A 24,548-nucleotide genomic window follows, 5' to 3' on the forward strand; every position below is an offset into this window, starting at 1 on the left:
TTAATAGGTTATGGTTTCCATTGTTATGTAAAGTATGTGACACATTTTCATAACTGCAGATTGGCAGGTCAAAAGTGTCATAGTTGTGTCAAGTCATATAAAGCTTTGCATTTCATATAGAAAAAACAAAGCCTATTCTTTGAACTGTCTTAAAACTAGATATTGATATTGAAACACAGAAATGATTTGGTCAAGAGAAAGGTCATCTGAAATTGAATCAACTCTGCTGGTTGTGGTGTTAATACTTTCACGATGACACCACACCGATCACCACCTTTCTCCCATTGACTACTGACTAGTCTGTTTAGTATACTGTACATGGGTAAGTAGTACCATTGTAGTTAGTAACAGTTGTCTAACAGTATTGTAACATTGCATTCATTAGTTGTGTAGCACACATCTCCCTTTGCAGTTCCTGTTTCCCTCCTTGCACGGGATAGCTGCCCCATTCTCCATGCCCCTAGCGTAGAGACGAACCAGCTGGCCATGGACCCTGGGAGGGAGAGGACAACAAGGCAGATACGTTAGGTTAAGTTAAGTTAAGTCAGGCCTAAAGCAGATTGGTTGCCAGGGTCTGGTGAAAAAGTCATCAACTAGGGCAAGGTCATTTTTATTTTTTTTCCAGATTATGAAAGTGCAGATTGTAAGCTTTCGATGATGTGTCATACATGTGTCATATATTGAAATCTGAAAATAGTTGAAGAAGATATTTGAATGTTGGTACACCTCAAACCAAATGCCAGAGAAACTTGCTCGGAATCGAAACACATGCAACAGCAACACAATAGCTGCTAGTAGCTAGGAGCTAATAAAGGAACATCGCTATGAACACGATTCAAATCAGTTCAAATTGAACATGCTAAATATTTTGTTTATGTGCGATCACATTTTCCACTTTACTAAAAACCTGTAAAATCCAATTCCAATTGTTTTTCTTCCCTTTAAACTGTTACACACTCATTACATACAATAATGTTAAATAACTGCCATATATAGAAAGCTGAAGTAATCCTGGAAAAAGGGGCCAAAGCACTTACTCCTAGGACATTTTCTGACATCTCATTTTGTAAAAGAAATCATGAGAAAAGCGTATTGTGAACCCAGTATCGTGAATCGTATCGAACCGTGAGTTGAGTGTATTGTTACATCCCTAATATTTAGCACATCACAACATGTTGATAGAACATCAACATGCTAAAAACACATAACTACACATAATTAGATGATCACACAGTCCTTGCTTTTGAACACGTCCTAAAATGTAAGTTTGTTTACAGGCCATGTATCACTTACCCAGTAGCCTACGGCAGACGATACAGTGAATCCAATTAACAAATTATTTCGTGATTCTAAAACTGTTGTTTGTTATATCGAGTGGGCTCTTCAACACGTCAACTTTCGTAATATGCAAAAAAGCTGAAAACACATTTTTCTTTTTAAAAAGAAGCTTTTTGGTCATTTACGCGATTTGAGAATTGCCGACATGCAGACCTTTTCACCAGACTGTGTCACATATTCTCATGAGATGTCTTTTACCTGCACATGATATCTGTGTAAGGCAGGATCTCTCCATCACAGTTCCACACTGAGACTGAAGGAGCCTTACTACAGCACAGGCCACATAGATAGTCTTTGTTCTTTCTCCTTTTGTCATTTGTCATCTCTCGCTCCCCTCTCTTTGCCAAGTTCTGTTGAGAACCACTTCTGCTCCTGGTCTCTCCATCGTCCACTTTCTCACTCTCTTCATCTTCATCCTCCACTTCTCCGGGCGGGAGAGAGAAACGTACTGCCTTCACTCGGTGGACCTCCACGAAAGGCAGGTCAAACTAAGATGAGAAGAAAAGAAGCGTAATCAAAATAAAGTACTTCTCAGACAAGTTATATCTCCATTCTATTGTATATTACATGTGGTATAGCTGAGGTAGTCCATTCGTACCTGGTCCTGGGTGCTGGTGTGTCTGTGTAGGAAGGTGAGGAAGTCTATGGGGTGGGTGTCCCGTACTATAATCAGGTCGCCTGTCCCATCAGCTAGGTGGGCCGAGGGTGACAGGCCCAGCGGACTCCTGGGACAGGAGCTGGACATGCAGGTGAGGGACACACACCTAAACCTGCCTTCCACACTCACCCACTCACCTAGAGACAGAGACACAGAGAGAAGAGGGAGAGGTTATTACTAGGGGGTTAGCATTTTACAGATACGATCGCCCAATCATGTTGAGATGTTATCCATAATCGGTGAGGATTCCTTTCCATCTCCAAATAATTACTACTTAGCTGTTTGTAAACAAATGGAGATGTGTGTGATGTGCCTGCTGCCATGATTGGATTAAAGCACTGTAATGACAATGTGCTCTCCTCCTCCAAAAATAACTGTTATCAGATACAAGTACAGATACGAGTATAACAAGTTCGGCACACCCTTGTTATTCCATTATGCCCTCTCATGTGTGTGCGTGTGCGTGCGTGCGTGCGTGAGTGCGTGTGTGTGTATGAATGTGTGTGTAGACTGTGTGTAGACTGTGTTTAGACTGCGTGTAGGGGTATTACCCTCTAAGTCACTACTTAAATGGCTGAAGTGGGAGCTGTATAGGGAGCTGGAGTCTGGAGTGTGGGAGAACAACCTCTCAGTGCTCTCAGAACACACACGGCACCTGGGATGGATAAACACAGACACTTAGGATTATACAAGCCACTTATCCCTGACACCTATTTGTCATCTTACACTCCCACACGTAGCTAGTTATCTTAGACAGGTACACTGACTCTTTCATAGACACTTGTGTCCTTGGAGGTGCAGGCTCTCATTTCTTCAAGATCAGGTTGCCCATGTCACCATGGAAACTGCCCTCAAGGTACCCTTATAGTAAACCCAACACCTGTGTCTCCATTGCATATGGCGGCTCTCAGGGGAGAATTGAGGTCGTGTCAGAGACACTTTGATGACGTACTGTTGTTAGGATCTTGAAACATTGGGGACTCAGCCCAGCCCACGTTTTGTCGGCGGGGAGGGTGGGGGGAGTGTTAGCTACGTTTTTGGTCGAGGAGTGGGGGCTTGCTCTAAATCGACAATGTGCTAAAGCGATGGCAATGCTTTAGCAATGCTTAGCATGCGTTTTTTCTTTTTTTCAACAATACGGTTTCACAATTCATAAAACATTCGGGACTAGAGCCTATCGAGATATCGAGAACACTTTCTTCCAGTGTAAGAGTGGGGTACAGCAAAACTAGGGCAACTAGGTTTTCCTCTTAACTTTTCCTCTTGACTTCAGAGATGCAGCATGGTATTAGGACTCACTCGTTCCAGTCAAGACTTGTCTAATGTGTCTGTGCTTTTAATGAGGCAGTGGTTCCCTGGCTGTCATTCTGAATAAAGCATGTTTGTGTTGCTGTATTTGTCTCTACCAGGAAACACTCCTAACAAGCCCTTATGAATAGGTGGTGAAACACTTTTGGGACGGTTTACAGGTACTCCTGAGCAAAACCTCAATATGAAATCAAGATGATACTGCACAAAGCTGTGAAACACTGCTGAGTAATCGTTATTTTGCTTTGGGTCTGTGTACCAGTCAGTGAGTGTTTGTGCCTCTTGTTATTTTCCAAGAGTAGTTAGTGTTACCCTGAGAGGCAGCGGGTGTTGTCTCTGGGGCTGGAGAGCTGGGTGTCTGCGGGTAGGTACTGCACTATGCCTGCATAGCTCCGGTTACTAAGGTACACCATAGCACCTGGAAGGAGAGAGGGATGGTTAGGAAGGAATCTACTGCAGTGAAACACAATAGCATAGTACAGTAGTTGTCATCCACCGATTAAATTGGGGAGGGGACTATGAAACTTGGTGAATGAGGGGTCTTGCCATACAGATGCAGCATTTACAAAAGTACACTGATTGGCCCAATTTTGATGAACCTATGGTGAAAGAAGAGTCTTGCCATAGAAATTGTTTAGGAGTTTTGAGGTAACGCCTATTCATCATTAAAAACTTCACAATAGGGTGCAAAGTGGAGAGCTAGGAATGTATCCTAATGCAGTATAGGCATTACGTATTTAGCCTTACGAATTTGGGAATAACATTTTGAGAAATCAACGCAGAGCTATAAGAAGCAAGACTGATAAAACAAAACAGAGCACATCTCCAACTTGGTCTCTAACAATAGCCACAAGCCCCAGGTACATTTTAACGTCCTCAATTCTCTCATCACACCCCCGTGTCGCATGCCTTGTTGTGCCATCACCTGCTCTCTGTGAACGTTTTTTAAATGTTTTCATTGACAACATTTCTGCTCTTAGACCAGCTCACCTCTTAACTACTCCAGCCCCCCCCCCCTCTGGGCCCCCAGCCTGCTGTCTTCAAGCAGTTAGAGCTGGTGTCCCTTTCCTCACTCTCCGATTTAGTTCAGCACTTACGGCCCAAATGCCGGTAGATTCGCGTCTTGCTCCCTTTAACACATGTCGGCGTTTCCCTGGTTGCGGCAAGTAACAGGCACGTAACATCTATATGTTGTATAAATAAATATATTTGACTACCAGCAAGACACCGCAGCAATCGTATCTATAACAAATGCGGAGATTGTATGAGCCCCGCTGTCAGTGAGAAATGAGAGCGTCAAGCACAGCCTTTCCGTAGAAATACATCGCTCCCTGTCTAACGTATTTAACGTTACATGTTTTAAGGCTGATCTGTGCATGATAGTGCTGCATTTTGACATAATTATTATCGCATTTCCCCCCATTGAGCTGTATACCGGCACTTATTAAAGTGAAGTGCTCTTATGACACTTAACTCCTCCTACTGTCGCTGCTCGTTCCTGGTCTGTTGTGTATAATGGAGAACGTATCCTATATGGAACTTTTCAAATGCGTGCCGAGGCGTGCCGAGCCGAGCCGAGCCGGTCTGGTCAATGTAAAAGCGCCATTAGACAGCCTTCCCTCTCGCCTTCTTAAAGAAGCGTTTGAGTCAGTCGGCCCAATTATCCTATTACTGATCAACACCTCTCTATTACTGATCAATACCTCTCTCAGCTCTGGATCAAGCTGCCTTCAAACACGCTGTGGTACAACCCCCGATTTAAAAGATTGTAAAGCATTTTTAGTTATGCATAACATCAGAAATGTCCGTCTGGCTTTAAACCGCGCCATAGCACAGAAACAGCCCTCCTGCGAGTCCTAAATGATCTGCTCTTAGCCGCCGACTCTGGTAGTCCCGCCATTTTGGTGCTCCTTGATCTCTCAGCCGCCTTCGATACAGTGGATCATTCGATCCTACTGTCATGTCTTGAACAGCATGTGGGCATCACTGGTGTCGCCTTAAGCTGGTTCAAGTCCTTCCTGTCCGGCCGTAGTTTCTCCGTTCAGCTAGGATAATTTTTCTCCTCTAAGGCCCCTCTCACCTGTGGGGTTCCTCAAGGGTCGATACTGGGCCCCCTTCTATTTCTCCTTTACATGCTGCCCCTAGGCTTTATCCTGGCAAACCATGGCATGTCCTTCCGCTGTTATGCTGACGACGTCCAGGTCTATCTGCCACTAAAATCTAGAGGAAGGGTTGCACTTCAACCATTGCTCAACTGCCATCAAAGCATGGTTGACTGCAAACTTCCTCTAAATGAGAGCAAGACCGAGATAATTTTATTTGCCAACACCTCTCTAGGCCCTTCTGTCGATGCCCTAGGTCCCCTTGGCTCAAACATCTGCTCCTCAGTCAGAAATCACATCAAATGACAGTGACTTCAAATTCACCAAGCAGGTCTGCTCTGTGGTAAAAAAAAAGAAGAAGCTTTTTTCACCTCAGACTCCTCGCTAAAACAAGGGCCTACCTTCCGCATATGGACCTAGAGAAGGTGATCCATGCCTTCATAATAACCCGGCTGGATTACTGCAAGTCATTGTATGTTGGCATCGACCAGTCTCTGCTCCGTCGACTGCAGCTAGTCCAAAATGCTGCTGCTCGACTACTCACCGGCACCAAGAAGCGTGATCACATAACCCCAATCTTGGCTTCACTCCACTGGCTCCCCGTCCGCTTCCGTACTGATTTTAAATTACTTTTGATTGTTTTTAAATCACTTAACGGGCAGGCACCTCCGTACTTGGCTGACCTCCTGCGCCACCATACCCCATCCAGAGCCCTTAGGTCAGCTGACCAACTGCTGCTGGAGGTCCCTAGGACCAGGCTCAAAACCAGAGGGGATAGAGCCTCCTCAAAGGCAGCCGCTAGGCTCTGGAATAGCCTTCCCCTCCACGTCAGATCTGCCCAGAGCATCAAGGCTTTTAAAACATTAGCTAAAGACACACCTTTTCTCCCTAGCCTTTGACCTGAGGCGAGCCTGCTTCCCAACACTGCACTTTTCTGCACTTTTATTTCTGCACCTGTATTGTATTGCTCCTTGTTTTAGTGTATTTTTATTTGTTGTTTTCTTTTACTAGTGTTTTATCCATTATGCACTTTGGGCGGCTGTTTTGTTGTTGTAAATGTGCTATATAAATAAACATTACTTACTTACTGATAAATGGATCAAATAAGTACTACAGGTTCTAGCAACTTTTCGCCCTGGCTATGAATGCAACTGGAGGAGTGCAGCATAATGAAGTAGACCTACGGGCTAACACATTTGGGAATAATAGTCTGCAGCATAATGTAATACTGGCACTTGGCCTATATCAATATGAAAACCAGAGTTGTGTAACCTAGGTTTATATTTGTTGCATTTGTAACGAAATAATTTGGCTGTGCAAATATATTGCCTTAGCCTATTGGTGAAATGTGTGTTTGCCTTATATCAATAGTTAGTATGATGGTAGCCCAAATATTATTCTTTTTGGGCACAGATGGTGATCGCACCAAGAGAAAAGCCCTCCCTGTGTACAATGGGGAAAACAGTGTAAAATAAAGACAACCAGAGTGTCTTAGTAACATACACTGGCTTCATTCCATCACTCTCCTTTTAAAGAGGGGAGCTACGTACATAAAGTGTGGGTGACAGCATGTTTACTTGTATTCAGATGCTCACCTGCACTCTTTCTAGTACATGTTGTACTACAATTGTCTTTAGTGTCTTTCTTGTGCAAGGAGTACTTGCAGAGGGTTAACCCTAACCCTAACCGACGCCCCCCTCCCCTCTCTGGAGGAGCTGTACAAAACACGCTGTCTCAGGAGGGCCTCCAAGATCTCCAAGGACCCGACCCACCCTGGGCACGAACACTTTGTCAAGCTGCCCTCGAACAGGAGGTACAGGACCCCGGCCGCTAAGACAAACAGACTGAAGGACAGCTTCTACCACAGGGCCGTCAAGGCCCTGAACACAGAAAAGGCCTAAGTTCTGGCCCGGACGGATTGTATGGCAGCTAGTGCTGAGGCACAAACATGTACATTTTCAAGCCTGCAAACTGTGACACTTTAAAATAATGTGAAAAAAAAATACTTTCTTGTGAAATATGACAACCCTAGTTGACTATCTGTGCAGTATAGTACAGTGGATTGTGTACATAGCCTCTATTGATGTAAACCAGCTCCTTACCTTTATGCATCTATGCTTTTTCTAAAATGTGTTTCTTTTTCCTTTCCTAAACACCAGGGGAGCCTCCCCTCCTAAATTTCGTTGTTTGGTACCTGTACTGTAGCAATGACAAATAAAGTCTATCTAAAGCAATATACTGTATTATAATCACATTTATTTCTCAATTAGACCAATCTCCACTCAATACCTGAGTAGTCATATCTGAGGGGCCCCATCCAGCGGTGTCGCTCACTCTCAGCTAACACGTCCCCATAGAAACCATAGCCCACCAGGGACACAGAGTAACGCATCAGAGAGGAGTGGTGATGGACAGAGCACACGTCCAGGGGCTGAGAGTCTCCTGAAAGAGGGGGTGGGTTATGGTAAGGGTTAGGTTAATGGAGAATGGGATGAGTTAGACCTCTTAACTCTAACATAAACATTACAACCCTACACCTGTAATTCATTTTCATGAATATCCCCCTCAGTCCCACTCATATTTTTATTTTCCTTGCAATAGAGACAGTAGAGATTTGTCAGGAAAGATGGGTGAGAGAGAGGAGGGATGACATGCAGGATATGGCCGCGGCCAGAATCAAACCGGGAACCCTGCGGTTACATGGTCGACGCTTAGTGCATTACGCCAACAAACGCCGCTTTCATGAATATCTTAATCTAAGAAAATATGATGGTCTCTTACCAATGATAATGTGTAGAGCAGAGGTTACAGGGTCGTTTACGCCCACTGTTGCAAAACACACACAGTCTGTGGAGCCTGAGGGCAGTCAAGAGAACATTTCATAAAGTCAGACTCATAACATGCAATTCAATTACCCTCATTTGACTACTACTGCTATTACCTGCAGGAATGATGCCAATGTGAAGGTGACATGGCTGTAACATCACAGTGGGATCATGCTCAGAGAGACCTGCCTCCTGCTGTGTTCGTCCAATCACACCATGCAGCAGCTCGCTGAACATCCCATCCCCACCCACACAGACCACACTGAAGTAAAGAAACATAAACAATACTGTCATGGAATCCAATCCCAGGGAATTTGGTTGCTTAATCTTTTCATGCCATAATGTTTACACAAAATATTTACTTTTCTTACCCATCAAAGCCAGTCAGGTCCTTTTTCAGGATATGGTCTCTCGCCTGGTTCGCCCGCTCAGTCACTAAATAACAAAAACAAATCAACTTTGTCAGAATGTGGTTCTCAAAAACATGTCCCACAATCGCAACACTATACAAATGTAATGAACTTTCTACATACAAAGCCAAAAATGTAAATACAACATACATTGAATAGGTTATGGGATTTGTGGTATGACTGATTGCCGTCATGTCTTACCGACAACGTGAGAGCTGATACCAGCCAGCTCAAACAGAGGGGCAACTAGAGAGTTATAGATCTGCCTCCCTCTCTTCTTCCCCCCAAATGGGTTAATGAACACCAACAACCTGTGTGGGCGGGAGGGGCCTGGAGAGGATGGTCAGATTGATAGAATAAGAGTACATTAGCAGAAGAGTGGAGGCAACGTGGCTCCATGACAAACAACAGGTGGAGATATTCAAAACGAATCAGAATTAAATAAAAATGACTACTATACGAACAAGTAAGGCCGGTGGCCCTATTAGCATTCATCCTTACTGTGAGTTTTAAGCGCCAATCTCAGCTGTGTAATCCATTGGTCTCTGAGGTCACGACTGGGGCAGCTAAACTGGGTCCTGCCCAGTCTCCATAGCAGTCCATATGAACTACCACTGCTGCTGCGCTTCACATAGAACACTAGAAGACATACGAGAGCCAAGAAACATCAGTACACCAAGTGTAATTCCTTGGTTTAGGATGATATTAGTAGTCAAGAGGAGTATAAACCCCTTGGGGAGCATTGTATGTTATTTCATGCGTTACTGTGTTATTTACTGCGTCACTTTGTTTGGTTTGGTTTTGTATTGCATCTAACCTTGAGGCTATGGTATTTGATAGCATTTCCTCTAACTTACCTGTGAAGTCTCTGTCTGCATCTTCAGCTGACCTCTGGGGTAGAATGGACACTTTTCCTGCCTCCACGCCGATAACCTCTGATAAAGGCACTGAAACTTTAATCACATAGACACAGTCAAATAAACTGTATTGTACTGTACATGACCATTTGCATATTATTGAAAAGATTACCCCTGAAGTGCATGTTAGAGTCTGTATTTGTGGGTTCAAACGCCACACAGACAGGAACTTTGGCATCACACCACATTCCAGATTATTTTACTGTTCACTTCTGACCAGCCAGAGGAGAATGGGTCGCCCTCTGATCCTGGTTCCTCTGAAGGTTTCTTCCCTTGTTTTTCCTTGGTTTGCTTTTTTTTAAGTCCTCCCAAATAAATGTGATTAATCATTGTACTGGCTCTGGCATATCAGGAGTCTGTATTCTAATGCTAAAATGTGTGTGTGTGTGTGTGTGTGTGTGTGTGTGTGTGTGTGTGTGTGTGTGTGTGTGTGTGTGTGTGTGTGTGTGTGTGCATGCGTACGTGTGTGTGTGTGTGTGTGTGTGTGTGTGTGTGTGTGTGTGTGTGTGTGTGTGTGTGTGCGTGTGTGTGTGTGTGTGTGTGTGCGTGTGTGTGTGTGTGTGTGTGTGTGTGTGTGTGTGTGTGTGTGTGTGTGCGTGTCTGTGTGTCTGTGTGTGGGGTGTGTGTGTTCTCTTTGTTTTGAGTGAATCAGCTACAGATTCCTGTGAGTTGCGTTTCGTGTTGGTGCTGTATAACTTGTTCCTCACCTTTACTGAAAAAGGTTCATTCATTTAATTAAAGTTTCTATATGTTATGGCTCAAATAGTATAATAACTTCTCTGGTCATATTGACATATTCTACAAGCTTCAGCAAGTGGATGTAATTCAAGCCTATAAATGTTCAAAGGTTTAGGGCTACATTTTTTTTATTATCATGTTGATGGAGGATGAGTCACCATCTGTATACCTGTCCCGAGGACAGGTTGGGTGACATTTTGTGGTGCATAGCACACATTCATGCGATCCAACAACACAGTTCCATGTTTATTAAAATGCTGGTGTGGAGGGAATGATACTGGGTTTATTTTATAAATCTTTCATTTGTTAACCTTTTTCTAAAATTGGAACAGATTGTAATGAACCTATATGAGAGTTGTTTCAAAGGTGATTAATCCAGAAGAGTGTAAGATGACATATTGTATGTACAAGTTATAATGGCAATTCATCATTTCACACAATTAATAGTATATTCTTACAAACATGCTTTTGGATTGGCAATATTATGAAACGTCCACTTACTATTCATCTACTTAACTATTCATCCTCTAGAAATCTGGGGGAAATAATAATGTGACAAAAGCGAAAAAAGAGTCTATGAAACATGTTGGATAAAATGCACTTACTGGTTTTCTTATCGCGGTTCTTCTTATCGAGCTCAGTCCAATTGAAGTACCAGCCTGTTGTGACCGCCCGGTATCGCTTTTTCCCGACCCATAAACTTGATTCCAACCTTACTAGATCTGTTTCCATTCTACATTTATCTATGCACAGGTCAGTGAACATGTTTTTCGTTCTATCTCACTGTCCTAAAACTTGAGGGTAAATAACTAAAGTACCTCATATTACCTTTTGTTTCAGTGGTCCATAGCGCCTATTCAAATGATCTCGCCATCAATGAATTTCGCATAGAGTGTTATCTGTAGTAAATTCTTCTACCGCTGATAAGATATAATCAATAAGATTGTAGCTTTTTCTATAGCCTTCACAGTTCGTTGTAAAAAAAAAAAACTGTTCTCCAGTATACTGCATGTTAGTAAGCCAGGTACTGTACTAAGAATATGTATTTCCTTTTATCCCTCCCTGTCTCACACCTGTCTGTGAAATTTGCATGGAGCTCTCTGATTGGATGTGAATGGGCCTACCTGTACTATTTGGGTCATTTTTTTTATACGGTGCCTTTTCCGTCCCCAGTACTAAATCATGTTGTATTTTGTCTAAATTTGGACAAATACTAATTCCATTAGGTTTTTCATGTATAGTCAATTGTTATTTATTATGAATACAATGATATGGGCTTCTAAGTTGTTGTTTTCTACATTTTAAAAGCTTTGGTTAAAGATGTACATTTGATTTTGCATGGGGTTTGGGATGTCCCCAGTGTTGTTCATTCAACTTCAATCCAAAAAATAACTATTAAAAACATATACATTTCCAAATTATGTTATTATTATTTCATTTTCCTGATCAATATCTATTGAAATCAAATATAGTTTTTATCCATTTTTTTTTATTTTGTACAAAAAATTAAGGTTTTGCTTACAATATTGCTTGTCCCTGCGATCACTGTCCACCCTCTTATGCTGTGTTAATGTCCCTTTTAAAAGAAAACCATATTTCTCAATCACATCACTCTCATGAGGTGACATCACATTAGTGGAGGGGATTTCAAATGTGGTAAGCTGTGTGATTTTCTACCTCTTTTACCATCTGATTTTTATGTTTTTATCCAGTGAGTTTAATGTGGTTGACCATAACGTGTCCACCCTGTTATGCCTAAATATTGAGGAGATCAATCAAAATTGAATAATTTCAAAAAAAGTATTTAGTGCAAATTAGATTCCTCATCAAGTATTCATGGTCATTCTAGGCATTATGCTAACACAGGCAGGCTAAAGGCTAACTTTAACTCAAAATGTCCACCCTGTTAGTGTCCACCCTGTTATGTGTCCACTCTGTTCTGGAGACACTCGCCCTATTCAACTACAGAGGGTATTCTAAATAAAATACAATTTAGGTGCCTGAGCTCGACCACTATGTTTTTCAGCAAGTTAGATATGTCCTTTATATAATAGAACATTAAAATATAGATAAATCAACAATTTATTTTTCACAAGTTATGAAGTCCAAATGGCACCGTATAAAAAAAATGACCCATTTAGTATAAACATGTCAAGTATGGAAGTAATTTAGCAATTTTAGTGAACTATCTCCTTGATAACAAGGAGCCTCAGGTAATATTGTTACAATTGTTGCTCAGAAGAATGGATCATGTTGGCGTCTGCTGGGTGGGGATTTAAGGCTTGGAGATCACCTTATTGGGCTGTATAGCCTAACATCCTAACTCAAGTTGAGGCCTCCTGGACTAAAACTTTTATTTATTTTTTAAAGCAAGAGAAAATGTATCAACATATAAACTCTTCATCTAGCACATACTCAAAGTATGGTGCTAAGTATGTCTGATTCAGGAAATAGGATGCATCATTACTATACAAATATTGATTGAGACATGATCTACTACCACTAAAGAAAGGTAGTTCCTGAATTGCAATGACAATATTCGTACGAGTTGCTAAGAACCACTGCTCTTCTCCTCCAGGACGCCCCTCCACATAGCAACTCAACATTCCTGTCTATCTTTCTGATGTTTTATCAATATTATTATTGAACAGAGGATACCAGTGATAGTGTGCAGTACATGAGGCAGTAGGCTACTTACTTACATGAGCCAAGTGTCACAATTTCAGAGAAATTAATGGTCACAGTAATGGTAGCTAGGCATATGTAGGCTACAGCTAGTTGTACTGGAGTTGATTTGAAGTCAATAGTTAAACACAAGTATAACACAGATGTCCTTCATCCAAGCTTACAGTTCCCCTAACATAAAAGTGTAGTTGAGCTTTCTGTATTTTTGGAAGATTTAATTTACCCAGAACATGAATTGCCTAGTGAGTCGACCCTTATGCATTTACCCCAGCCCGCACACACACACACATACACACACACATACACACACACGCACACACACACACACACACACACACACACACACACACACACACACACACACACACACACACACACACACACACACACACACACACACACAATGTTGTGTTTGTGTGGAGTCTTTTTTTAGTTTACTCTCCATTTCATAGAGAAAGTCTGATTCGATCATTGATGTGTTCGTCAAAAATTATTTCTTACCTCATTGGTTTGTTGGGTGTTCTATGAAACAGGTCTAGTCCAATCAAAATTGTGTCAAAGGCGGGACTCACCTCTGAAGCTCTTCCGGTTAAGCGCATGCTTCCTCTTCGATTTAGCCAGCTACATAATAGAATTTATTTAGGAGTTGCTAGACTGGGTTAGTTTAATTTATTCGTGTTTTCATAAACTGAAGACTTGAAGACTGAACAAAACATGAATATTCGCAACGCCAGGGTAAGGAATATTCCTGACTTTGTCTAAGGTTAACTAGCTAGTTAGTTAGCCATCGCTAATAATAACAGACTAAGCTAGCTGGCTCCCCACGTTTGGCCTGTCAAGTGAAGTGGGAAGTTGCTAACATGCTAGCTACCTTGTGTATAACCAGCTTACATAGTTTGCTATGATGATAATTGAGGGTCGACAGTCACAACACAACAAAACTGACCAGGCTGGCTTTGATTTAGACACTGTCCACGCATTTAATTATCCTTTTTGTTTTGTTTTTATCCCTCACTTGTTTTCTTCATAGCCGGAGGACCTTATGAACATGCAGCACTGCAACTTGCTGTGTCTTCCAGAAAACTACCAGATGAAATACTACTTTTATCATGGGCTTTCCTGGCCTCAGGTTGATAAATCACCACTGCATTCTAATTACATTCAATTCACATTCAAGTCAATGCACATATCAATCTGTAAGGTTATGGAGCTAACATCCTGCCTGTGTTCACCTTTCAGCTGTCCTACATAGCAGAAGATGAAAATGGCAAAATAGTGGGATATGTTTTGGCTAAGATGTGAGTTTTTCCTACTAGAATAATTGGTCTCATGCTGTTGTTTTTTTCTGTGTCAAGGTTTGTCAGTGTCCAACCTTCATTTTGCTTTCTGTGTCACATGCTTTTCTTCAGGGAGGAGGACCCAGATGATGTCCCCCATGGCCACATCACATCCCTGGTGAGTTTATGTTCACTGCTCTTCCCCATTTACATGTCCTCACAACTTCAACATGTTCTATATGGTTTTGTTGTGCCAGTCTACAGTAGATTCATTGCACTATCCTGTTTGGTTTCTCCCTCTGTCTTCCTTAGGCCGTGAAGCGATCTCACAGGCGTCTGGGTCTGGCTCAGAAGCTGATGGACCAGGCTAGTCGAGCCATGATTGAAAACTTCAATGCCAAATATGTGTCTCTTCATGTCCGGAAAAGGTAGTGGTGGCTGTCTTTGTTGCATCTCGTCGACTGTATTTTATGGAACTGTAGCCCCAGAGTAGCATGATAAGGAGCTAAAATAGAAGGCAATATCAAATGGACCCAAAACGGTTAACAATTAACTTGTTTTCTCTTCCCTTAGTAACCGAGCTGCCTTGCATCTGTATTCAAACACACTGAAGTTCCAGTGAGTAAAATTTCCCATCTTCATGAAAGCTTCCTGACAGACATTCTCATGTCAACATTACTTCTTGTATGTGCCTCATATTAAAAGTGGTGTTGTCTCATGAACAGTGAACCCTTTTCTCACTGAAAATTATCTCTTTTCAACCCCACAGAATTAGTGAAATAGAGCCCAAGTACTATGCGGATGGGGAGGATGCATATGCTATGAAGAGAGACCTGGCCCACATGGCTGATGAGGTGAATTTCTATTCCTCCGTCTATAAACCTAGGCATGCCTGGACAGGGGTGCTGATCGATTGACTCACCCAGTATTTTGCATAACTCCCTTTGTTGCTCAATAGAACATTCAGCCTTCTCTCTTGTTAGCTGAATACTAACTATGTCTGTTGTTTGCCGTCTATAGGTCCCACAGTTGAGAAAGCCAGGAGTGCGAGTTCTGGGTCAGGAGGCCCCATCTGCTCAGAGCCTGTCCACACCCGGTGACCAGGAGAGGGAGGGAGAGAGAGACAGCGGTGGAGAGAGCAAAGAGATGAGTGAGGTCAGCGAGGCGACGGAGAGCACAGACGTCAAAGATTCATCCTCCGACTCACAATGACTGCACCCTCATAGCCATTTTTAAATTCACTCCCATGTTACAATTTTTATCTCCATCAGGAAACACATTTGGCTTCACCCAGTGGTCACCACCTCTATTCACCTCACTCACTCACTGTACAATACTTTTTTTCCAGAACTTTCTCTCCTACAATAGTGACTAACAAAGAGACTCTGAGAATGGTTTGAGATGTTTTTGAAAACTTGAAGTTGAGTTCAAATTCATGACTGGTTCCAAAGATTGTATTGAACTCAAATCTTGGCACTACATCAATGTCATCCCCAGCACTCATGAAAATGTCAGCAATTTGGGTTAGCAAAACTAACATGTGTTTTTGGATGTGTCTAAATCAGGTCTGTTAAGTACTCAATACTCAAAATAAAACTTTCCATTAAATCATCTGATAGTAAATGTGTTCTTTAGTGAATATCTAGCCAATTGCAATGATTCAAACATGGTTTTAACATTAAGTGAATATTTTTAGAAATTCTAAAAGTAACCCAGGACATACTATGGTTAATGCATTTACACTCATTGAACACTTTATTAGGAACGCTATACTAATAGGGCCTCCCTTTGGCTCTCAAAGCAGACCAAATTCTTCATGGCATTGCCACAAGATGTTGGAAACTATCCTTTGAGATTCTGTTCACTGATAACATAATTGCATCACACAGATTTTTCAGGTGCACTTTCAAGCTGTGAATCTCCCGTTCTACCATATCCAAAATGTGTTATATTGCATTCACATCCGGTGACTGGGAATGCCACTGAAGAACAGTGAACTCATTGTGCATGTTCATGAAACCAGTTTGAGACGACTTTTGCTTTGTGTCATGGTGCATTATCATGTTGGAAGTAGCCATTAGAAGATGGGCAAATTGTGGCCATGAAGGGATGCACATGGTCAGCAACAATACTCAAATATGTTGTGGCCTTCAAGCGATGAATGATTGGTATTAACGGGCCCAAACTATGCCAAGGCATTCCCCACATCATTACACCACCTCCATGAATGGGATGGTGTACAGGTGTTCCTAATAAAGTCGCTGAGTGTACATGCAATATTCAGACCTTAACTTGTTGCCCAGTTCCTGTTTTTTTGAGCTGACCCTAGACAGATACCATGGCAACACCAGATGCATCTGTGACCTTCACACTTTTTTGTGCAGGATTAAGCCTGCCTTGTGGCACTGACATTCTCTTGCATTCTAGGAGGTGTTGTCTACAGTGTGCTATGACCTCACAGTGAGCTAAGAGTCTAATGGTGAGACAGAATCCTGTTACTATGACCTCACAGTGAGCCAAGAGTCTAATGTTGAGACATAATCCTGTTACTATGACCACACAGTGAGCTAAGAGTCTAATGTTGAGACAAAGCAACTTCCTCTTGTCCTGGGTGACAAAAAAGCATTTCTGTTAACTCTTGAAATGGCCAATTGAATTATGCAGTGGCTTAATACTGTTGATAATGCATGCAATAAAGTGGACATGCAGGTGTTGAGAAAGCTAACATATTGTTAGATTGAGGACTGGTGAACAGCACTGGACATTCACCAACACATTTGTACTCTGTTCTCTGGGAAACATATCTTACAACTCAATATGCTACAGAAAAACAGTTTCATTGTAGCTTGATTTTAACAAAGGCTTGGAGAACTGTAATATGAAATCAGAGTGTCTGAAAATGCATTGCATATCATAGAAATGCCAGATGCAGCATTCAGAACTCCCATTGGCTTATTTCTCATCTCATGTATTATAAATATTATGGTAAAGATGGCCTACTTTGCACCACATGCAAATGGCAAAATGTTATTTTCCATGCAAACAATACAATACGTTTTGCAAAGCTTTACTTCACTTTTACTTAACAAATATGAAAGCCTGGCAACTGCATTTTAATAATTGTAATATAATTCTACCAAAAGACAACTATAATTCATTTTTAGAATATGGTCAATCTAGCCTTTATTTAGTTTATACCTATTATTGTGGAATCATGGAATTCTTGTCCAGTCCTTTGAGCTTGCATGTATTTTCAGTTATTGCTTCACATGTTTGCTTTAAACTCCAGTCATTCTCCAGATCAAACTGATAATACATGAAGGAGCCACAATTAGATTGAGAGATTTCTTTCCAGTACATCTGAAGTCAGATCACTAAAAGTCTCTTCAGTTAGATTTAGAGGCAATTTTTTAATGTCCTTTGGAGGAAGAAAGGAAGGAAGGAAACGCAGAGGAAGACACAAGTGAGAAAAAAGCATGTTTAACATCATACTTATTCACACAGCACTTATTCAGCCTCTGATACTACTCATAGGGCAAAGGGGTAATAAGGAGGGGGTGGGACTTAAATTAGACATTTTCACTCACCACCCTTGCATAAGCAGACACTGATGTCTCACAGTGTGTGTCAGGTCAGGGAGAGGGAGAGAGCAACAACAGTGTATATAAAAAAAGGGAGGAGGACCGTGAGATAGAATTGGGCTTATGTGTATGAGGAGTGTTGTCTGTGTTGATCAGTGAGGAGGAGATTGACTACAAAAGAGAGTGGTGAAGAAGGATCTCTTTCAGGTTTGGTTCTTATTTTCATGGTATACTGTACTTTCAATCTTTTTAATTTGAATCTATAATAATGTTTTTAGCATGTCTGTAGACTTGGTTGTGTTGTTTTGATCAGATAATCTGTGTGCTGATGTGCATGTTTCTGTGTAATTAACAACTGTGTTTCTGTAACTGAGTAGTCACCTCTGTCTGACTATGTATAGTACAGTATCTTTTTCTGTACCTCTGCCGCTTTATGTTGTGGGTGGAAGTTAAATTGTGAAATATACCACTACATTAGTACAGTAAATACATGTAGCAAAGCAAGTGTAAAAGGGAAAGCCATCTTACATTGAATGTTATTGGGAAATAGTTGCGTACTCCCAAATGATGATGCCAAGCTCCGATGTCTGCAGGGTGATTCAATGATGATCACATTGAAAAAGAATGGAGGGGTAAAAGGAAACGGTGACAAAAGTGGTAAAACCTTACTGTTGTGCTCCTACAAAGATTATTCAAGAAGGAGGAGTCGTATTTGTTGCAAATTCCAAACGAAATGCAATGGGCCCACATTGACCAAAGAAATGACAGGGAGAACCATCTCTGTAATCAGAAATTAAAGGGTTTAAAGTTGGGAACAGTGTAATCAAGTGTGAATTTCAGTTGAAGTTTTTGGTGAAGAGAATGCTGATGAGGGAAGTTTGGTTTTGAAAGAAAAGGGGAAGTTGGCAGAGAGAGAGGGGAAGGGAGAGAAAGAACTGGAGGGTGAGTCAAGTGAATCATGATTAGTGAAGGGGTCTGCCTGCCTGACACAGGAAACACCCCTGTCTTCCCCTTTCTGAAGTGGACTTAAGGTCTTCTTGGTGTAGGATAAGTGACACATGAACAGGAGGAGGGGGAGAAAAGAGACCAATCATGAAGCCAAATGTATAAAGGGTTTTATTTTAAGTTAATTCTTAATGTAGGTGACAACTGAAACTGGCCCTTCACTTTAGCATACTAAACAAAACCAACCCAACAAATACATGAATACTTCTGTCTCTCTTTCTCTCATTCAATTGACAGCTTTATGACTCTGTATTCAGCCTAAACAGGAAGAAAGAGGATAATTATGTTTGATCATCAGATTGCTCAGCTCGACACTGGGGCCATGCTATTGAACCGAGAGCAATACTGAGACAGGCTCTGCTGTTGATTCGTATCTTAACAAATAATTAAGTAATGGGTTAAATTAAGATTGAAGAGTAATTATGTTAAATGTATCGCTACAGTAATCCCCCAATCACATGAGCTAGACATAGAACATTAAGCTCGTTGCACTGAGATCCACATTCTGTCAGAGGTACAGTATTTTAGTGAAACCACCTGTAGTTATAAACACAACATCTCTGTGTTGTTAGGCTTGTGGTCTCACTATTTTTAGGGTAGCTGAAATGTTGGTGCTATTTTTGCACAGCATGCAGTGGTGTGTGAGCAGCATGGGTGGTGCAGCACATGCCGAGTGGCTTTCTACTGCAGATCTACTCTTCCAGAGAGGCAGGGGTAGGCTGCTGTAAAAAGATATGTTACAGTAAGAGGACAATGCTCTTTTCACTATGAAATGTAGAGTGAAGAGTGTCACTGAGTGTTTTCTGAGAAAGAGTTTGGACGGTTGTAGTGTAGGCTACAATAATGAATTGATTTTCAAGAGAGAATAATCTACTGGACTTTGTCCAGGACTGGGGGTAATAAACTACATCAACACTGTAATACAACAGTATCACATACACGCAAACAGGCAACGATACTGAAAGTGTGGATCTTGCCAGGAACTAGGCAGCTGTTATGTTTTAGGTTAACTTATTGCAACAGAATTTCTTTTTGCGACAGAATTTCACCCAGTTGGAGCAACAATGACGTGCCACGTGAGACTTAGAAAAGAGAGAGTTGGTGTTGTGGACTATGACACACAAATCAAAGGTAAGGCTTTGTTGTTTTTACCCTCTCGAATGTGCCATCTTTCTAGTGTACTATTGAGTGTTCTGAGCATGGTAGACAAAAACAGTCACCTTCCAAACTTGGATTCTGGCTTCTGTCCTTTGCATGTGCATGATGTGGAAAAGTAGTACTTGCTCTCTTCTTTCTGTCATTGCACTCTCTCCCTCTCTCAGAGGTCCGTTGTCAGCTGGTGGACCAATTGAAGGTGTTGGACTTGCAGTTGGAGCAGAAGACTCAGCAGCTACAAGACCTGACGGACTACCTGCGCAGACGGGGTGAGATGGAGGGAGAGTACGCCCGCTCCCTGGACAAGCTGGCTGAGAGGTTCACCTCGAAAATCAAGAGGTGAAGTACGAGCGGAAGTGGTTGTGTGTGCCTTAGTTTGGTTGTGTTTAATCTCCCTCCTTAGCTGGATGAATACAATACTCATAAAAGTGACATTTAATATTATGTTGGCTGTAGTTCATTTGGTTCAGCTCTCTTGAGTGCCTCCTCCCTTACTCCCCGTCGCCCTCTTCCCCCTCTCCATTCTTTCTCTGTGTTTCAGGAAAGAGCCAAGTGGTCAGTCGGTGGCCCAATGCTGGCTGGTTCTGTTGAATCAGACTCGTCAGGAGAGCAGAGACCATAGTGGATTGAGTGAGATCTGCAGTACCTCCCTTACCCAGCCTCTCATACAGTGTATGGAGCACACCCAGCACTTGGCCAAACGGGTACTGTTACTGCTACTGTTACTGTTATTGTTACTGCTACTGTTACTGTTATTGTTACGGTTACTGCTACTGTTACTGTTATTGTTACTGCTACTGTTACTGCTACTGTTTCTGCTACTGCCCGGTGGCACTCACACCAATCATCATGAAGTGCTTCGAGAAACTAGTCCGGGCCCACATACTCACACGCCTCCCGCCCAACCTGGATCCATACCAGTTCGCCTACAGAGCCCACAGGTCCACAGAGGACGCCATCGCGACGACTCTCCACGCCACTCTATCCCACCTGGAGAGGGGAAACAGCTACGCGAGACTGCTCTTTGTGGACTTCAGCTCTGCCTTCAACACCATCCTTCCAGACAGGCTAGTGACCAAACTACTAGACCTGGGACTATCACACTCTATATGTGCATGGATCAAGGACTTCCTGTCCGACCGCCCCCAGAGGGTGCGGGTGGGCTCCCACACCTCCACAGCCCTCAGACTCAGCACTGGGTCCCCCCAGGGCTGCGTGCTAAGCCCCATCCTCTACAACCTCTACACCTACGACTTCACCCCCGTCCACCCCAGCAACTCCATCGTAAAGTTTGCAGACGACACCACTGTGGTGGGCTGCATCTCGGGGGGGGACGAGGCGGCGTACAGGGATGAGGTAGAGCAGCTGAGCAAGCTGTGCAAGGTTAACAACCTGCTGCTGAACAAGTCAAAGACCCAGGAAATCATCGTGGACTTCAGGAGGAAAAAGTCTGAGGTCCAGCCCCTGCTCATCGACGGAGAGAGCGTGGAGAGAGTCTCAGCCCTCCGATTCCTGGGGGTGCACATACAGGATGACCTGTCCTGGAAGAACAACACAGCAGCCACCATCAAGAAGGCACAACAGCGGCTCTACTTCCTGAGAGTCCTCAGGAAGGAACACAACAAGCAGGAGATACTGGTGGCCTTCTACCGCGGCGGAGTGGAGAGCATCCTCACCTACGGCATCTGCAACTGGTTCTCCAGCTGCACAACCGCGGAGAGAAATGCGCTACAGAGAGTCGTGAGAACAGCCCAGAAGATCACCGGCGCCCCCCTCCCCTCTCTGGAAGAGCTGTACAACACACACTGTCTCAGGAAGGCCTCCAAGATCTCCAGAGACCCAACCCACCCTGGGTACGAACACTTTGCCCGGCTGCCCTCGAAAAGGCGGTACAGGACCATGGCCGCAAGGACAAACAGACTGAAGAACAGCTTCTACCCCAGGGCCATCCAGGCCCTGAACACAGCAAAGACCTAGGTTCTGGGCCCTGGACAGTCTGGACGGATTGATGGCAGCTGCTGGATTGAAAAAATCAGGTGTAGTGCTGAGGCACAAATATGTACATTTCAAGCCTGCAAACTGCGACACTTTAAATGAATGTGCAATAACACTATGTGCAATATGACAACCCTAGTCGTCTATCTGTACAGTATAGTATAGTGGATAGTGTACATAGCCTTTATCTATGTAAACCAGCTCCTTTCCCTTCTTGTTTTTTTAGTTTTTTTTTTCTTTCCTAGCACCAGGGGAGCCACCCCTCCTAAATTTCGTTGTTTGGTACCTGTACTATAGCAATGACAATAAAGACCATTCATTCATTCATTCATACTGTTACTGTTACTGTTACGGTTACTGCTACTGTTACTGTTATTGTTACTGCTACTGTTACTGTTACTGTTACTGATACTGTTACTGTTACTGTAACTGTTACTGTTACTGCTACTGTTACTGCTACTGCTACTGTTGCTGCTAATGTTAGCCTACTGTTACTGTTACTGCTAATGTTACTGCTTCTGCTAATGTTACTGCTACTGCTACTGTTACTGTTACTGTTACTGCTACTGTTACTGTTACTGTTACTGTTACTGCTACTGCTACTGTTACTGTTACTGCTACTGTTACTGCTACTGGTGCTACCTCGGTCTCCAGCCCTGCCTCTACATTCTACTTCCTCTAGCTCCATATCTGTTTCTTCTTTGCTCCCCATATCTCACTTGGTGTTGTTTTGTCTCCCCTGCATGTTTTCAGAGTAAAGAGATCTGCACCCAGTTACAGGATGGACTACTGAAGGTCACCACAGAGCTACAGACGGTGAGGTCAACATGCATTTGAACAAATATGGGAAACATACTCCATTTCTAGAGAGTAAATGTATTCAAGCCATATACAATTATATATCATAGTGTATACACTTAATGTAAATTCAATTTTATATTATATATATTCCCAGATAATGTTGTCATCTTGCTATTTTGATCTCTGTCATCTTGCTTATATTTCTGATGTGCAGTGTTTATGTTGATGACTGCTGTGTAGGCATGGAGGACCTATCATCAATATCACTCAGAGTATGTGTCTGCAGAGGGGAAGCTGAGGGAGGCAGAGAAACTGGAGGAAAAGCAAAAGCAGAACGCTGCTAAGAAAGTGGAGAGACTGATCGAGAAAGTAAATAACTTGTACTAGTTTGTGTGTGTGTGTGTGTGTGTGTGTGTGTGTGTTTTTGTTTGTGTGTGTGTGTGTGTGTGTGTGTGTGTGTGTGTGCGCGTGTGTGTGTGCGTGTGCGTGCATGTGGGCGCATGTGTGTGTGCATGCGCATGTGTGCTGCGTGTATGCATGTGTGTATTGTGATATCATATCTCTACTCATTCATAGAGACAAGGAAAAGTCCAAGAAATCCACCTGAAGTGCACTAAGGCTCGCAACGACTACCTCCTGAACCTGGCTGCAGCCAACGCCTCCATGAATAAGTACTATCTCCAAGACATCTCCGCACTCATTGACGTGAGTCATCCACAGCTACTTCTTTCTGTCAACCTACTATGTATCTATGGATGTCTCCCACACATAGCTCATAGACATTGTCTATCCTCTGTCTCTCTCAGTGTGGGGATGTAGGGTACCACCTCTCTGTGCCTCGCGTGTTGAGGGCCTACCTGTCCAGTCGAACACAGACCCAGCAGAACCTGAGGGGTGGGCTGCGGCAGCTCCACAGTGCTGTGTCAGAGCTGGACCAGAGACAGGACAAAAACACCCTGCTCCAGACCCACAATAACACCTTCTGCCTGCCCCTCCGCTTCCAGTACCAGCCTCACGAGGGGGACGAGGTACTCCTGGTGGTGAAGCTGTGTGTGTGTGTGTGTGTGTGTGTGTGTGTGTGTGTGTGTGTGTGTGTGTGTGTGTGTGTGTGTTTCAGTCAGTCAGTCAGTCAGTCAGTCAGTCGGTCAGTCAAGTCTCCCTTGACACTCTCCTATTCCTCTCAGGTGTGTGATGTGAGTGCAGAGTGTGAGCTGGAAACCAGATTCCAACAGTTGCAGTCCAGGCTAGCTATGGTCACCCAGGAAACACAAGAGGTACACACCATGACATCACACTCAACTCCAAATTCACCTCACAGTAAATGTTAGTGGCTCTGTTCCATTCTGTTCACTTCCATACGTGTACACTCTTCCTCCCAGGCTGGTCAGACCCTGCTGGCAGCCCACTCTGCCCTGCTGGAGAGTCTGTGTGATGATGACCTGGAGGCCAGCAGCAGTAATAGCCAGTCCCAGGAGGGCAGCACTGAGAGTCTGTCCACGTCGAGTAAGCCCAGTGTGGCCCGACGCAGAGCCAACCTGCAAGAGACTGAGAACCACTACTGCACTGTAAGTCATCATCACACTGGTCTGGTTACATTTGTTACAGTGAGACTGATGACTGGTTATGACATGCAATTTATACAGTATATCTCAGTATTGTGGTGATGATTACAGTCTTTATAAACTATGGCACGCAAGACTAGGTGATGATAGTTATAGGTGATAGTGGCGATGATGATGATTATTGAGCATTG

The 24,548-nt window shown here is 43.0% G+C and overlaps 3 protein-coding genes across 3 annotated transcripts in view; 2 read left to right on the forward strand and 1 right to left on the reverse strand.

Moving 5' to 3' along the window:
• Positions 1–381: 381 nt before the first annotated feature.
• On the reverse strand, positions 382–11,028 carry LOC308161387 (ceramide kinase; the record flags this gene model as incomplete). Its single annotated transcript, XM_080535403.1, has 13 exons — positions 382–493; positions 1,537–1,826; positions 1,937–2,133; positions 2,548–2,651; positions 3,617–3,722; positions 7,696–7,848; positions 8,188–8,262; positions 8,348–8,493; positions 8,603–8,666; positions 8,843–8,971; positions 9,143–9,280; positions 9,499–9,594; positions 10,902–11,028. The coding sequence occupies 13 exons, from the start codon at positions 11,026–11,028 to the stop codon at positions 382–384; spliced, it is 1,737 nt and encodes a 578-aa protein (XP_080391529.1).
• A 2,546-nt stretch (positions 11,029–13,574) lies between these two features.
• naa10 (N-alpha-acetyltransferase 10, NatA catalytic subuni) lies at positions 13,575–15,863 on the forward strand. The gene is made up of 8 exons (XM_080533850.1): positions 13,575–13,716; positions 14,012–14,110; positions 14,221–14,279; positions 14,391–14,436; positions 14,571–14,686; positions 14,832–14,876; positions 15,028–15,112; positions 15,279–15,863. The coding sequence occupies exons 1-8, from the start codon at positions 13,696–13,698 to the stop codon at positions 15,468–15,470; spliced, it is 663 nt and encodes a 220-aa protein (XP_080389976.1). The 5' UTR covers positions 13,575–13,695; the 3' UTR covers positions 15,471–15,863.
• Positions 15,864–19,908: 4,045 nt separating this feature from the next.
• The window catches only part of LOC308160638 (SLIT-ROBO Rho GTPase-activating protein 3-like), a gene marked incomplete at both ends in the record, with an annotated part of 7,819 nt that continues 3,179 nt past the window's right edge, over positions 19,909–24,548 (forward strand). The window contains 9 exons of the mRNA XM_080534582.1: positions 19,909–19,975; positions 20,167–20,338; positions 20,541–20,703; positions 22,748–22,810; positions 23,036–23,164; positions 23,372–23,500; positions 23,602–23,823; positions 23,980–24,069; positions 24,175–24,360. Of these exons, the coding sequence (XP_080390708.1) occupies positions 19,909–19,975; positions 20,167–20,338; positions 20,541–20,703; positions 22,748–22,810; positions 23,036–23,164; positions 23,372–23,500; positions 23,602–23,823; positions 23,980–24,069; positions 24,175–24,360 (1,221 nt within the window). The remainder of the gene's footprint in view (positions 19,976–20,166; positions 20,339–20,540; positions 20,704–22,747; positions 22,811–23,035; positions 23,165–23,371; positions 23,501–23,601; positions 23,824–23,979; positions 24,070–24,174; positions 24,361–24,548) is intronic.

This window comes from Nansenia antarctica (genome assembly GCF_963989245.1).
Source record: "Nansenia antarctica genome assembly, chromosome: 6".
Taxonomy (NCBI): Eukaryota; Metazoa; Chordata; class Actinopteri; order Argentiniformes; family Microstomatidae; genus Nansenia; species Nansenia antarctica.

Coding starts and splice junctions, on each gene's coding strand:
- naa10 (XM_080533850.1), top strand. CDS start 13,696: ATGAATATTCGCAACGCCAGG. Junction 14,111..14,220: donor ATGGGCTTTCCTGGCCTCAG/GTTGATAAATCA, acceptor TTCACCTTTCAG/CTGTCCTACATAGCAGAAGA. Junction 14,877..15,027: donor TCAAACACACTGAAGTTCCA/GTGAGTAAAATT, acceptor TCAACCCCACAG/AATTAGTGAAATAGAGCCCA.